The sequence below is a fragment of the Megalops cyprinoides genome, chromosome 18, assembly GCF_013368585.1.
Source record: "Megalops cyprinoides isolate fMegCyp1 chromosome 18, fMegCyp1.pri, whole genome shotgun sequence".
In the NCBI taxonomy this organism is placed as follows: domain Eukaryota; kingdom Metazoa; phylum Chordata; class Actinopteri; order Elopiformes; family Megalopidae; genus Megalops; species Megalops cyprinoides.
Window position 1 is genome coordinate 10760548 of NC_050600.1, and position 14860 is coordinate 10775407.

Sequence of the window (14860 nt, forward strand, 5' to 3'; positions counted from 1 at the left end):
TTGTCAATGAAAAATGAAAGTTTTTTTTAATTTATATTTTTACTTTATTGCCATCTCATGATGTCCTTTCATACTGAAATAATACAAATATTTAGTAAAAAGGCAAATGGTTCTTGCATAACATTGAAGAAAATATTAGTAGCTTACATTTACAGTTCTGCCAATAATGCAAATAATATTTCTGATATTGGTGGATACCCATGAACTTGTATACCTTACTGGCAAACTGTTTTCTCATCACACTCAGTACCTATCCTGTTCTGTGCCTGTACACTATATTTAGCATCGTGAAACAATATCTCCGCAATTATTTACAGTTGCAGGAAGTGAATGCCCTTCTGTTAGATTTGTTTCTGGAGTGATTGGTGCCCCAGCCTCTAGGCTAACAAAGTGCTCATTACGGAGTGAAGAGAGGAGAAGGCGGAGGGAGAGGTGGCGATCGCGGAAAGGTCACCGACTTTTGTAAAGGAATCCTGTGTGAAATAAAATGACTGGCCCGAATCCTGCCGTTCCAGCCCCTCGTTTGGCACCCTCCCCTGGATGCTTCTGTTGAAATGACTCATGTGTCATTGTCATATCATCCCCTGCCGGTGGGCTGGACTCCGCACTCGGGCCCCCCTTCCCCGTCATCTCCGTTCATCTGAGCACTCTCATTAGCCAGCGTGGGCACGAGTGCTTTTTTACATTTTGCCACCAAACAGGGCTATCCGTACATTCCTTTTTAAAAGTGGTTTCGTAAAGGCTGTGAAAAGTGTGAGGGCCCCAGCGAGGTTCACGTGAACCAATCGCTTGTTGTCCGTCTCAGGGACCCTTGAGGGTCCCCAGTCCCTCATCCACGACAACTGCCCACGCGTGAGATGGTCACCGATCACCTGCTCCAACCCATTCTCCCCCAGCCCTAAGACCGCGGCCAAGTCAACCGGGAGCCGTTCGCCTGACTCCCGTCTTCCCGAGCCTTCCTCTCATTAAGTTCATTAGCATTTCTGCATCATAAATATGTTAATGGCCAGCTTCACAAAGGAGATTTATTTCAGTTCTCTTATTTCTGATTAATGGGAACGGAGCTCTGGCTGGGCTAGATAATTGGTGACATGGCATACCAATAAGGTGTTGCCCGGTGCCTCATCACAGCATGGCAGCATCAGAGGAGGCAGAGCTCTTCAAGTCCTCGTAGTTTCCAACAAATATTAGTCACAGTTTTAATCAACCGCACAATGGAGTTCATAAGTTCTTACGTACCTTTGGTTTCTGTTTGAAATATAAAATGCAGTGATTGGCGAATTGTGCTTAAAGGCATGGTTTAGGCTTAAGGTGGCATGTCAGCAAAAATATAGAAGTTCAGAGACAGATTTTACCTGCCCAGGGTTTGTAAACACTGATAACATGCCTATATATAAAATGTGTAGTTTGGCGCACTATTTGAATATTATATACATAAATAAAATGTTGAAGAGTTTGTTGTGTTGTTTCACTGTGCTTTGTTTCTGTTTGAGTAGGTTGTGGTTATGCCATTTAAAATAGATGGAATCCAAAGGCACCTTTGGCCATGCTTAGTCTTGGTAGAATCTGCAGTGATAGAAGGAGCAAACTGATATCTTCCCAAATAGCTTTACTTAAAAGCCAGTGTGCGCCGGGGCCACTGGCTCTTTTTCCCAGAGCCCGTATTACCTGATTAGTAACTCCAGTGATACCTCTCGTCTTCTTACAGACTTGCCTCATGCTTATGTTTGTGTTTTAGACAACATGGATGTGTGATACAGGCACCTGAGCAGTAAATTACAATTATTTTAGTATTCCTGCCTTTATCATGTGTTGATTTTCCACATTAAAAAAAAAAAAAAAAAAAACGCAAGAATTATTTGTTAACCTCAAGCTGAATTTCATCATAGTGGGAACATAAACTGTCGAAATTTAAAGGAGATGGAGGGTAAAGGACTGACGGGTGAAGAGGTAACAGACTCTGAGCGATATCTTTCACCATCCTTCTGACACAGTCTTTTGCCTTTCAGGGACCTTGAAGAGATGCTGTCCGCGGATTACGGTGCCGATAAAGAATTCATGTACTTGCAGAGCCGGTGTTTGGAGCTGACAGCGTACGAGTGAGTGCGGCAGGGCTTTTTTGTTTTCCTCTCCGCGCTCCTCTTTCAATCAATACACGCGTTGTAAGCAGAGCAGCGGTCGGGCGAGCGGAGGTCAGGGCGCCTGGCGGTGTCAGAAACCCGTCACCGCGGAGCCTCCCCGCCTGTCAGTCCAGAGCTCAATTAGCGGGTCCCCGCGATTGTTAGGCAGAGGAGGCAGTCAGAGCCTGCCGAGAGAGAGCCTCACGTCAAGCCTAGAGCCACAACACTGTCTGGAGAAGAATTAGATAAGCCATGTCAAATAAAGAAATAAATGAGAGGTTGCCAATTTAATTTCATCAGAGGTTTTCGAAAATAGAGCTGATGAAAACTTCTGCCGTTGCTGTCCGTGCTCGAATGCGAAGAATGCGAAGATGAGATGGGCCGGTGTCTCCCAGTGTCGGGCCCCGGGGCCACGCTGTGTTTGCTGGTTTCTGTTCCAGCTGCTTCTAATTAATTAGTTTTGATTGAGATGTTGATTGAAAAAAACTGATCTGGGTTTGACAGCACTTGACACTTATCCATCGTAAGTCCTTGAAGAGAAAAATGCATTGTCAGAGGTGCACTTGTGCTGACAGAAAGAAATAATTAAAGGTGTTTGTTCAACTAACTTCTGTTCATAGCTGGCCTGTAGTCAGTTTGGTCAGCTGTCTCTATTTTAGCTTAACTGGTTGCTCAGTCAGTCAGTTTTCAGATCAAAAACAGTCAATGGACTATGTTATCTTAATTATTTTAAATTCTAATTGATATTACTCATTAGCTTAAAGGGCAAGAATGGCTAGAAATAAGTCATTCTTATAGTCTTTCACAAACACAATATCCACACAATTCATTTTTTTTCTCAGAGTACAAACAATCCATACCTGTGAGGTGATCAGTATTCAGTGTACAGTTCAAGCTGCCTAATTAGGAGCTTTGTTGGAATGAAAACCAGCATATACAGCATGCCCCCCCAGAAGCAAGGCTGGAAACTGAGATAGGCTGTTTTACTGCCCCTCCTCCTCCCCAGCATGCACTTCTTTCCCCAGGTAGTTTCTGTGGTCTTCAGGAAACTGCACACCAGTCGGTGTCATTCCCTGTCTTTACCTTCCTCTTCCTTCTCAGCGCACAGTTCTTTCCCCGGGTAGTTGCTATGGTCTGTGGGAAGCTGTACACCAGCAGGAGACCTCTCTGCCTCTGGTTATTTTAAATTTTGAAAAACAGGTTCCCTGTGATGATTTAAAATCAGTATCTCTTGTCTCAGCACACAAACACAGTTTCTATCATTTATTACATATCAGTCAAGTAAGTATCAAGGGTTACCACTCCTTAGTCCACCTTGTTGAACCTGAATGCGTGTTGTGACCAGGAAATCTACATTCACATTTACAGTTAGTCATTGTGCAGGTTGTCTTATCCAGAGTGAATTACAAAAATACATACAAAAAGGTTATTCTAAGAGCAGAGATGATACTAAATCAATAGTGTTACAATCCAATAGTAGTAGTCATAATATACTGAATTCTGTGCCATAACTGGTGCAAGAGGAAGTTTGAGGGTATAGCAAATGTATTTGTGGATATGGTATGAATGTTCAGACTTTGTGGTTGGCTGCATGAATATGCAGTTTGAAGAGAAATCTGAAATCCTTTGCACATGTCTTCCTGTCCTTTCTCTTGATGAGGTATGTTTCTGTATGTTTATGTGTGCATGTTCATTTTTTTCATACACTTGAGACAGTGTGAGTTTCACTTGGTGTTCCGCAGAGCTCCTGTCCCCTTGTCACTTTGTGTGAGCTGGGAGGCTGATCTCAGGTCACAATAACCGTGAAAAGCCAAATCTTACCTGGGTCTCTGCCTCCAATCTCAGTGCTCCCTGCAATAAGCCAATGGCTGGCCTAGATTCACAATCGCAGACCGTCTCTATACAACCTTCCTAAGAAGTGCCTGAGGCCACTGAGCCACTGACCCACAGTGCTGTGTAAAACTGCGGTGGGGCGCTGAGAAGTACACATCTAAGGAATGCCCAGCCTCTTCTGTTTGTCATGCCTTACAGTAAAAATAGGACCTGCTGCACAGAATACAGAAGGCAGGGGGCTGAAGCCGCAGAAGGGGAGTCATTCTCAAATAATAGGAAAGAATCCTTCTGTACCACTGACTTCTTAATCATCTGTAGAAATCTTATATAACATCCTCTTCCCCTGTGTGATTTCTTTTTTTGATTAAATTGCTCTCTCTTTGTGCAAGGCAGCCAATGAAGGAGAGATCAGCCTAAAGCTGAAAGAGAGTGCTGTGGGAGTTCTCTGCAGCCTATCTTTAATATTACTAATAGTGATATTAAACATTATTTAAATTGATGGATTTCATCTGCTCCTCTTATGTGAATAGAAGATCAGGAGGCTGAGTGCCTGTGCTAGGAGCAGATTCTGACAGAGCGATGTGCAAAGGGGGATTTCAGTGTGTGCGGGTGTATCAGGCAGCTATGATGAAGCATAGCGGATTTGCACATGTGTCAGCCTCTCAGGTTGCTCTTCATCAGCTCAGCCATCACACTGTGGAGGTAATACTCCCTGGGTAACACTATGGACCTCGTTACTTCATTAGCTATGTCCAAACAAATGGGTAATCAACACTATCTTGGAGCGGGGTGTCTGTTTCCACGTCTGACCTCAGTGTACTGTGTATGTGTTGAAGTGCAAACATTGTGAGTGCAGAGCCCTGTTGTTACTAGTGTTATATACCTTTGTGCACCTATTGCAGGGGTTATGCAGATTTCACTGCTTCAGTTCTTATTCGGTATAATGATTGTAATGACTGTCATCCGGAGCCAAGGTGTGGAAAGCACTGTAGAGTGGGCGCGTGTGGAGTAGAACATTGTCAAAGGAAACGTGGGCACTCTGAGTGCTCGGGAAATACTTCTTTGTACTGTCCGTCATACCTCCTGAATAGGACTTCCAAAACTGTGCATTTTGAATCCAATGTCACATTTTCTGTCAGGTAGATTACAGGAATGGAAAACTTGCATTCATAATCCCTTTTTTTTTTTACAATTGTTCATATTAGTTTCTTGCTCAAGGAGATGACATTTAGTACTCCAAACCATGGCTTGTTTGAATTTGTGTTAATAAGAACTGGACAGCATAAATTGAATAGGCTGTGGAAACTGGATTTCTGTGGTTTTTTTTTTTTTTCGTCTTGCTAATATCCAGTAACGTTATCTTTTTTAGTTTAGTACATAGATTGTAATCACTGGTTGGATGAATTAAGTGATTGTATTGTAGATCGAGTTTAGTGAGTAGTGATTGTAATGTTACTTAGGTTGAGACCAGACCTCCATTTGGTTAGGGTGAGGCCTTTGAATGTAATGTTGCATAGGTTGAGTAGTGATTTTAATGTCAGATAGATTGAGTGCACTTACAGTTTCGGTAGGTTGAATGGCATGATTTTAATGCTGCATAGGTTGATTATTGAGGTAATACTGCAAAGGGGCAGTTATTGGAATGTTTGGGTAAATTGACTACAAAGATTTGAATATTGGATAGGTTGAGTGTAGTGAATGTTATGTTGATAAGGTTAAGTGCAGCCATGGTAATTGTGGGTAGGTTGAGTGTAGTGAATCTAATGCTGTCTGAATATACTGATGGGTGAGTTTATGGCAGACCTCCATTTTGATTCAGCTTAGGGACAGTGACTGTAATGGTGGTTAGGCTGAGAACAGATCTCAGTTTTGAAGAAGGAAGAAATTATCATGACTGCACCAGTTTGCTTTATTCACTGCAGGAACTCACACACCTTGTGAGCTAACAGCATCCTTAGGCAAAGTAGTTAGATATCTCATCTCAAATGCAGGAGGTTTGTTTTTCAGTCAAATAGCAGGTTTGCACTAATTTCACAGAATGACTATTTTCTGGTTGTGGGGTGAAAATCAAACTCTAGTTGAAATTTAAAGAGAAGTATTCTCTTTCTTGACTCACTAGACTATTATTTTGACTAATCTTCCCACTATTTTTGCCTGCCATTTCTTACCATTTTGGCTGCAGTGAGAACTTTTGATTATCATAATTTTATGACGAATGAAAGTCCAATTAAAACTTCTGATTTTAGGTGAGCAACTAATTGAAACCTAGCTTATTAGGGGTCAGAGTCAAATTAGAATATGCATATAAAGACATGATTAGACACCTTGCAGATATAATTCCATCTGGCAAAGAGAGGGCATTACGTCTGAAATGGCAGAGGAGTTTAGAAGCAAGGCACCCTTTATAAGACACTGTAATGTAAGCCACCTCTGATGTACTGCAGTGAAATACTGTGATTTCAAAAGCAGCATTGCCAATTTTGATTTGTGCCATCACTTCAAACAATCATTTCAGGTAGTTTTCCATCTGCCAGTCAGGGGCTGATGGGAAGAACAGTGCTGTTCATAAAATAATTTGTTGTACTTTACTTGAATAGCATATAGTTGTATGATTAAAAGAGAATTGCCCTGCTTTGATGAGATTCACTGTTTTAAAAATCCTTACTTAGAAGTCTGCAGAATAAAATGTGACAAAACTGGCTGCACTGGTTGGATCTTTGAATTAATTTGATGTTATTTAGCATCACTGAGCAATTAAAGAAGTGTGAACACTGTGACACTGTTAAAAACAATTCCCCTAGCAATGCATTGAGAAAACAGGAGAATACTGTATAATGTACAAATTTCAAGAACATCAGTGAGAAAGAACCCAACAGATAATTCAAAATACTACTCATTTAATGTTTCCTTGCCAATTCCCCCAACACCCCTCCAAAAAGACTTTGATAAACAGGCAACATTCTGTGAAGTCAAATTTTAGCTTAACTCATGTTGTGTCATGGGCATCTGTTTCTATGAATGATGTATGTCGTCTAATGTAGCCTTTATGAAGGTTCTGACACTTTGCTGACAGTGGGAGCGAGTCGGTTCAGCTGATGTGTTGGGCACTCACCTCTGTATTATGTTCGGATGAAATCGGCAGGGAGCAATCTTGAATACGAGACGTCGTCTTGAGGAAAAGTTCTTAAAATCCAACTTTTATCAGGCTGAGCCATTTCTGAAAGATCAGCTGAAGCCAGTTTGAGCTGAGCTGTGTCAGCAAAGACACATTGGTCTTGATACTGAAAGAAGGAGAATGACTCACCAAGGGGGAGAGTTGTCATTTACAGAGGTGGGGTGAAGGCTGTAAAGGATTTATGATTTAGTTCGCTTGTGGAACAGATTCAGGAGAACAAACAAAATGTATTATCCCTGAAAAGGAGTATTTTACTGGCTTTCTTTCATGGACCTGATGACTTCCAGACCTCATGTATTAAGGGCACACTGATAACTGTGAGGCTGGGAGCATATCATATAGTTAATTTGTTTTCAGTTTCATAGTGTCAGTAATGTGGGATACATATGCAGGCTCATGCCTCTCCAGCCTTATTCTCTGTCACACTTGGTAGCTTTTCAAATTATGATAGATGTGGCAGGGACAATGTAGTAAAATTAATGCATGAAATTCAGCATTAGTCTTAATGAGTTACTCATGCAATTAATTAACTGCAAAGGTCGCATTCGGTTGATTGTCAAAATAATATTGCGTTACCTGCCTGTGAACTGCACTGTTCCCAGCTCATGCCTCTGGTGTTTGTATGTGTTATTTGGTGAGTTGCCATCATTTTAAAAAGATACATTGCCAAAAACAGCTGTGTGGTTTTTTTTAAGTTTGATGATTCTTTCATGGTAAAAAAAGAAGTAAATTGGTTCCTTCTGCTCCGTGTGTTCAATCACAGAGCATTTTCACAGCACTGCCGTGAGTTGAGATTGATTGCCATTGTGTCTCTACAGACCTAGCACAGAAGAGACAGGTCCATACAGGACAGCACTTAAATTCAGAATTAATACATTTTTTTAAATTGTGAATATAGTTCACTATGTTTGCTTATCTTTTTGAATGTATTATCCCTTTTACAATTGCATAGCTTTGTCTTCCGAGTGGGTCGCAGTTATGGCGCTTGTCCCAAGCATTGGCTGAGCCCTGTGGCTTGCTTTTGAACCTGGGCGTGTCATTGCCAACAATGACTGGGAGCCCACAGCAGAATTGGGTAGCAGTGGGTAGGTCAGCCAGGGACCCCTCATTGTACTGCTCTCAACACCTTGTGATTCATCCAGGCTCCTATCGGTTGCTCAGGTAATGTCAGGGAGATGAGGCTGCCCCATGTCCTATCTCTGCCTCCTGTTGCAGTGTGGAAACTGTAGTGTGGAAAACAGTCGTGGTAGGCATGCATGTGTATTGGAGGATTACACTGGCCTCACCCTGGATCCTTAACGAGTGCAGAAAAATGAGCAATTGTACAATAGGCAACTACAAGAAACAGATGTAAACACTGTGTATATGTGCTGATTAACAGAGAATCCATTTTTGTCAACTAAATAAAAAAAACAACTAAAGAAAACCCCTATGTCATTTATTTATGCTTCAATGTATATTTTTGCATTTTTTTCCTATTTTTCACTCGATTGCATGGAGTAATTGCCCTTTTTCAGTTGAATCTCATTTCATTGTAATTTCACATGGAATTGCTACACTTCAATATTGCGGGAAATCTAACCACGAATATACTTGTTTCTCATGCTGACTGACTGTCTTCTGCAGAACCAAAGAAGGTTCTGCAGAAGGCATTTGGTAAGCATGAGTGTGTCAGTGTTAAGGAGCATTTTCAGATTTTCAAGGGTGTAAAAAAGGCTCATTAACTTCTCTTCTGCTACAAATTTCCATGGCTGCCTTCCTTTTTCATCACATGTGAACCTTTTGTGGAGCCCATTCCTTAGGTTTCACTCTGTCTGTGTAAGACTCCATTGATTCTATTGAATGCTTCACTATATTCAGAGAGCGGTAATATATCCTGCATGATTTTATGAGGAAATCTAGAGTGTAACTTTTCCCCAAGGACATTTCCAAAGATTTACTGTAGTTTATAATTAATGTATAATGTATATAATTTAAATGTGTAATAGGTTATGAGTATTACAAGTAATTTGCCCTTAGTAGCACTGCATCAATATGTTAGCAAGCATGGATAAACATATAGGTTAGGTACCACAAATTTTATCTTTCTAGTCATATGTATTGCATCCCCCACCTTCTCTTTTCCACCCCTTTGAAACAATGAAAATAGTTGGAGATGGAATAACAGCAGGAAAATGGATTCTAGAGAGCACCGCTTTAAATGATCTGTCTGAAGCTATTTGCTTCTCTGCATTTTTATGATCGCTCAAAAAGCAAATTGGCAAAAAGTTTTTTTTTTTTTGTTTTCCTTTTTTATATGCAAATTGATATGTGTACATGCAGTAGTAGTGGTAGCTGACTGCTCTCTCATCGGGTTAATAGTAGGATATCTTCTGTAATTTGTGGGGTAAATGCCAGGAGTCTTCTCTGTCAATCTTTATGTTGTTAAGGGCGATAATGCAGTCAGAATTACAGAGTTCTCCCCCTCCCCCTAATTTTCAAATTAGACGTAGGATTTCAAGGCAGCAGTATGATATGCCATCATAAAAATGGGACTTGGACCATCAGACTAGAATTGAAATTCAATTTCATCATATCTAACATTTATGTTCTGTCATGTGGAAAATAAACATACACTGCGAGACTGAGAGTTGCCCTACTTTGAGTATGTTTCAGCTGAGATATCTTGAAAAGTATACCATTAGAGGCACTGGGTCTTGCTGGAGGAAGGCAGAAAGGCTGATTTGATAAAATGAATGATAATGAATAATAATTCCTATCTCAAATACAAATAAATAAAACACTGCACTGTTTCCAGTGGGATATTGGGCCATTCTTTGATATGGAAAGCCTTCAGCTCATTGAAAGATGAAGGAGGTGGAGATATGGAAGGTTTAATGGTTTTTAGATCTGGTGAATGGAGTGGCCACGGAAGTTGTCTCGACTTCATTCTGGTGTTCTTGAAACCATTTGTGAATCCATAGTACCGTGCATTGCCAGCGTCGTCTTGGAATAAGGAAACATCTTGAGGAACCAGTGTTTGCTCTATAGGGTGCACCTGGCCTCCAAAATGGCTTAATAATATTTGGAGTAATAGTAATATTTGGACCCAGTGCCTCCCACAGTATGGCTTCCCATATCATAACAGATCCACCACCATGTTTACCACCAGGCTGAGAACAAGCATGTGGCTACCTGTGGTTTTCTTCGAATATAAACCCATCCAGATGTGAGAAAGAGTAAAAGACGACTCATCGTATCATATTACTCTCTTCCAGTGCTCAGAAGTCCACATTTTGTGGTCATTACACCGAGTTATGCATTGTTGTGCACTGACTTGGTTGAAAACCGTTTCCGAATGGCAGTCCTACAATAAATACCAGCTTTGTTAGGCTGACAAAGTACAGTTTTTGTTGACACGTGGTCATAGAGGTGTAGATTCACGTCTGTGGTATTTTTTGAGGCCCGTGTTTTGTGATTTTTATCAAATATCCTGTTAAGTGTCCGTCCTTGTCATTGAGCTTTGATTTGCTTCCACTATTCCTCGTTGCTGTAGCAGTTTGTCCTATTGCCATCGTCCTATTGTTTGGCATATGCTATCATGATTTTTGACACTATTCTCCTTGATGCACTAAATAATTTTATTATTTCTGTGACTGAGGCACTGGCAATTTGGGCACCTACCATTTAACTTCTTTCAAAATCTGTTAGATCTCTCATGTTGTTTTAGATGAGTGAATGACTGGATGACTGGAAGACTGACTAAATGTATTACACATTTGTGATCCACTGAAGTTACCCTGAGTTTCAGTCTCAGGGTCACTGTTACACAGCAGATATCAGATCATAAAAAAACATGCTTTAATTTGTTCACAACTTACTTCTGTCACTAATGTGTTCCTTTAAAAAGTACACTACACTGAAAAAGCTCTCAAAATATCATGTCAGGCCAATTGTTCTACATTTGAAAGTATTATGCACTAATCCTGTTTGAGGATTGAGGCTGAGTATTTAATTACAGTAATTAATGGCAAAAAATACATTCAGTCAAAGCCATTAAAATTTGCATCTCAGTATTTTACTAGTCACAGAAGGTTAGCATTATGTTAATAAGCCTCGTTAATATGGTTCAAAACAATTGGAACACATTCCCACTCTGTTCTGTAATGAAAAACTGTGACTGATGATTATCAGAGAAGAACAATTACCGTCAGTATGTTGATATACATCTTTTTTTTATTTTAATAGTAATTGACTCATGAATGCTTTCAGCAAGGGGCCCATTTCATTCTTTTACAAAGGCAGGGTTGGCCTCATTATCTAGGAGAAGCCATACTCCACTGTAATTCACAGTTGTGGGTCATTTTTTTAGAGAAATCCCTGATTATATTTTATAAATAAAGTTTATGTTTATTGTTTTCCTGCTACTTAAATTGGTCAATATTTAAATTGCCCCCTACAGAGATGGTGTGCCTTTTACTGTATATCGGCAGTAAAATTCTACCCAGTCATGAAATTTTGTAGAGGGATATAGGAAGTTGTATCGGAAAACACCATGCCAAATGTCAAAAAGGATCCATGGTGTGTTGAATCTTGCGTTTGAAAACAGCATCTGTTTATAGACTCTTTAGTCTATGAGACTCCTACACACAAACACACACACACACACACACACACACACACAGCTGTTAGAAATACACAGTGGAATACCTGTAAACCTATTAGGCACGGTTGAATTTGCTGTGGAGTTTGCAGTGTCACCTTTGTGAAACTGCTCCACACAATCAGACAGCACACCATTGAGGAAAGTTCTCCTTGGATGGAACTTTTGAAACTGTCTGATCCCTGTTGTTGCAGCTACCAAAATAAATAGTGGCCTGTGTCACTAACTTTAAATTAGTTGCTAATCCATTTAACGTGGTTGTTTCCATGTTTGTGGTTAGTGACACAAATTAGTTTTCCTAATATAAGCTTGCCCCTTGCTCTTCCTCCTTCTATACAGTCATCTATGTATATGTGCATTAAATACAAACACGTGTGTACAGCAAGTGTGAATCGGGTCAGGTAAGAAAAGATCTGATGTTTTATTATGTAGCTGTAGTCTTTTATTTATAATGTAAACTCACACAGTCTGATATACACAGTGATTCACAATTGATTTCTGCACCACACAAACCGGTGTTGTCTCACCGAGAAAGTTTAAATCAACAGATTCGCTAATGTCAAAGTCATTTTTGGCAGGTTGAGAAAAGCAGACACAAGTGTGTGTTTCTGCTAAAGGATTCTGCAGTTCGTTGTCATGTTCAATCTGCACGGTTCTCTCACACTGCTCTAATTGTTGTCAGAGCTGCAATCAGAGTGTCTGCGTGGTGTTCTTCACTTTGGTTCCTCCTCCCATGCCTCATGGCCTGCTTTGCTGTTTGCCACTAGCAGTTGTGTTCACAGACCTTAGATGAATCACCACCGCCATGTCACCAGCATATCTTCCTGACTCCCTCCCACAATTTTATTTTTTTTTTTTTCATTTTTCGACTTTATGCAACCAGTTTTGGAATCATCAACTGCGCATTAGGCTCACCTCACCACAACAACCTCTACATTTGCACAGGAGTGCTGAAATAAGACAAATGCAATCCTCTGATACACTCAAATGCAGCCAGCCAGCTCTTTTTCACACTAAATCTCACAGTGTACTACAGTGAAGTAAATGCCGATTGGAGGAGGAGACCCTGGGAACCTATACACCCCTATCACTGGTGGAATGATAAAGTCGAGTTCACCACTGTGGGCTCCCAGTCAATGTCGTTGTCACTGTCGGCTGATGGCACAGCAGGGATTGACCTCAGGCTGTAACGTTCAGCCTGCACTCGAAAAGAGCGCCTCGCTGGCTGATCCGCCTGAGCATCCCCACTAAGAAGGGATGGAGAAAATGAAACCATCAGAGATGCAAGGTCATTCGACTGTTTGACAGCTTTATGCGCGGGTGCATTGTCTGTAATTCCATTAGGGCACGTCGTTTATGTTTCTTGGTGTCCCCTGTTAGGGACAAGCTCTCAAGGTCAATGTTATATCGCTCCGTATGGACTTACCATTTTTGTAATTCATCGATGTACATGCTGCCATAAGTGGGTATCAGTGGTCGTTTGCATTGAAACAGCATAGGGAAATCCCCAATTGATTTGATTACTCTCTCATGGCGATGTCTTCCCTGAGCACATTAGGTGCCATCTGTTCCTTTGTTCATACAAGGGTGTTTGTTGTTCTTGAAATACCCTCTGAAAACATTTTGAATACAATTGGCTCTCTGGAATTAGTAAAGAGAATGCGGATCCATATTTACAGTGTAGGATTAGGACTTCTGTTCCGTGTTCCTCCTCTGGATTCCAAGAATTGCAGACTGGGCGTAGGGTGCACATTGGCTGGAGCTTTCAGGTTGAATTTACCTCTCAGATGAAGTGCGAAGCCAACAATGCACATTGGCTTTACTCACATAGAAACCCTTTTCTGGGCACTTCACTATTGATGTACTCTCTCTGAAAACTTGTGATCAGAAACATAGTTTCACTTCCATTGTGTTTTGGTTATTTGTGCGTTCTCTGTAAAGAATCCATCATATTTATCAGCAGTTCACTTCAGACTGTTCTAAGTAATTACAAAACTAGTGGGTGGTCCGTATGGGGATTCACACAACTAAAATGTGAGGAAAAAAGGCTTGCCGTGTGAGGAAATATATGGTGAACATTAAAGGATAAATGTCTAAAACAGCACACACAGCGAGACGTGAAACACTTAATGTAGTCCACAAACAGCCTCCAGAGCAGAGAACTCGCGGCCAGTCACTTCCCCTTCTCTCTGATGTTCATCATTTTCTTTCTTTCATCTTGCTTTTCTCTCCTTCTGCTTTTGATGTTTTTCCCCCCACATCTGCCAGTTTCACTCCATCAGCTCCCCCTTCCTCGATCTCTCTCTCCTTTTTCCTCTCGCGCCCTCTCTCACACACTTTTTTTTTTTTTTTAAAGACGCAAGTTCACGTGTCCACTTCCTTTGGGTTATATTAATCAGTGTTTTGGTTCGGTTATCAAAATCCCACTGTCTCTCCCGCCCATGTCCTGCGCTAGTCTCTTTGATCAGTTGTATCTCCACTCCCCTCTGTCTCCTTCTGCGTCACTGCTAGCTCTAATCACTGACTCCCAACATCTGACGACCCTGTACAGATAAACTGTGGGTGGCATTGCTGGTTTGTTGTCAACCTTTCACCGGTAGACAGCTGAAGCAAGATGGAGGCTTAGGCCGTGTTCAATAATTCAGGTTGTGTAATGGCTACTTGTCATTCCAGATACTCTGGTGGGTTTGTGTTTGTGTTAGGCAGCTGCTGAGAGAATTGCCCAGCACGCAGTGCTCCATCCATAAGTATCCTGGTGTTTTTCATCTTCTTAGAGCCTCTTTCCTTTTCCTTTTTTTTTTCTTTTTTTATCCAGGGCTGTACTTTGTGTTGAAAGGAATTAAAGGAACTGACTGTTTCAATATAACAGTCTCCTCTCCAAAGGAATCAGTGTATACTGTACATGGCACTGCATATTTCTATATTCATGTTAGGGTGTGGACATTATTTGTAAATGCGTATAGTTTTAATGTCATTTAGTATGCCTTTTCATTATGAAAGAAATTATTGAAACATTGCATGTAACAAAAGGAACTAATTAAATGGAATTGAATAGAAAATATTTTCCATACATAGTACATTTTAAAATTT

The 14860-nt window shown here is 40.8% G+C and overlaps 1 protein-coding gene across 2 annotated transcripts in view; it reads left to right on the plus strand.

Moving 5' to 3' along the window:
- LOC118793673 (glucosidase 2 subunit beta-like) overlaps nt 1-14860 on the plus strand; it is a 111490-nt gene that overhangs the window by 78386 nt on the left and 18244 nt on the right. For both annotated transcript variants that reach the window (XM_036551903.1, XM_036551904.1), the window contains exon 12: nt 2010-2099. In XM_036551903.1, coding sequence (XP_036407796.1) covers nt 2010-2099 — 90 coding nt within the window. The remainder of the gene's footprint in view (nt 1-2009; nt 2100-14860) is intronic.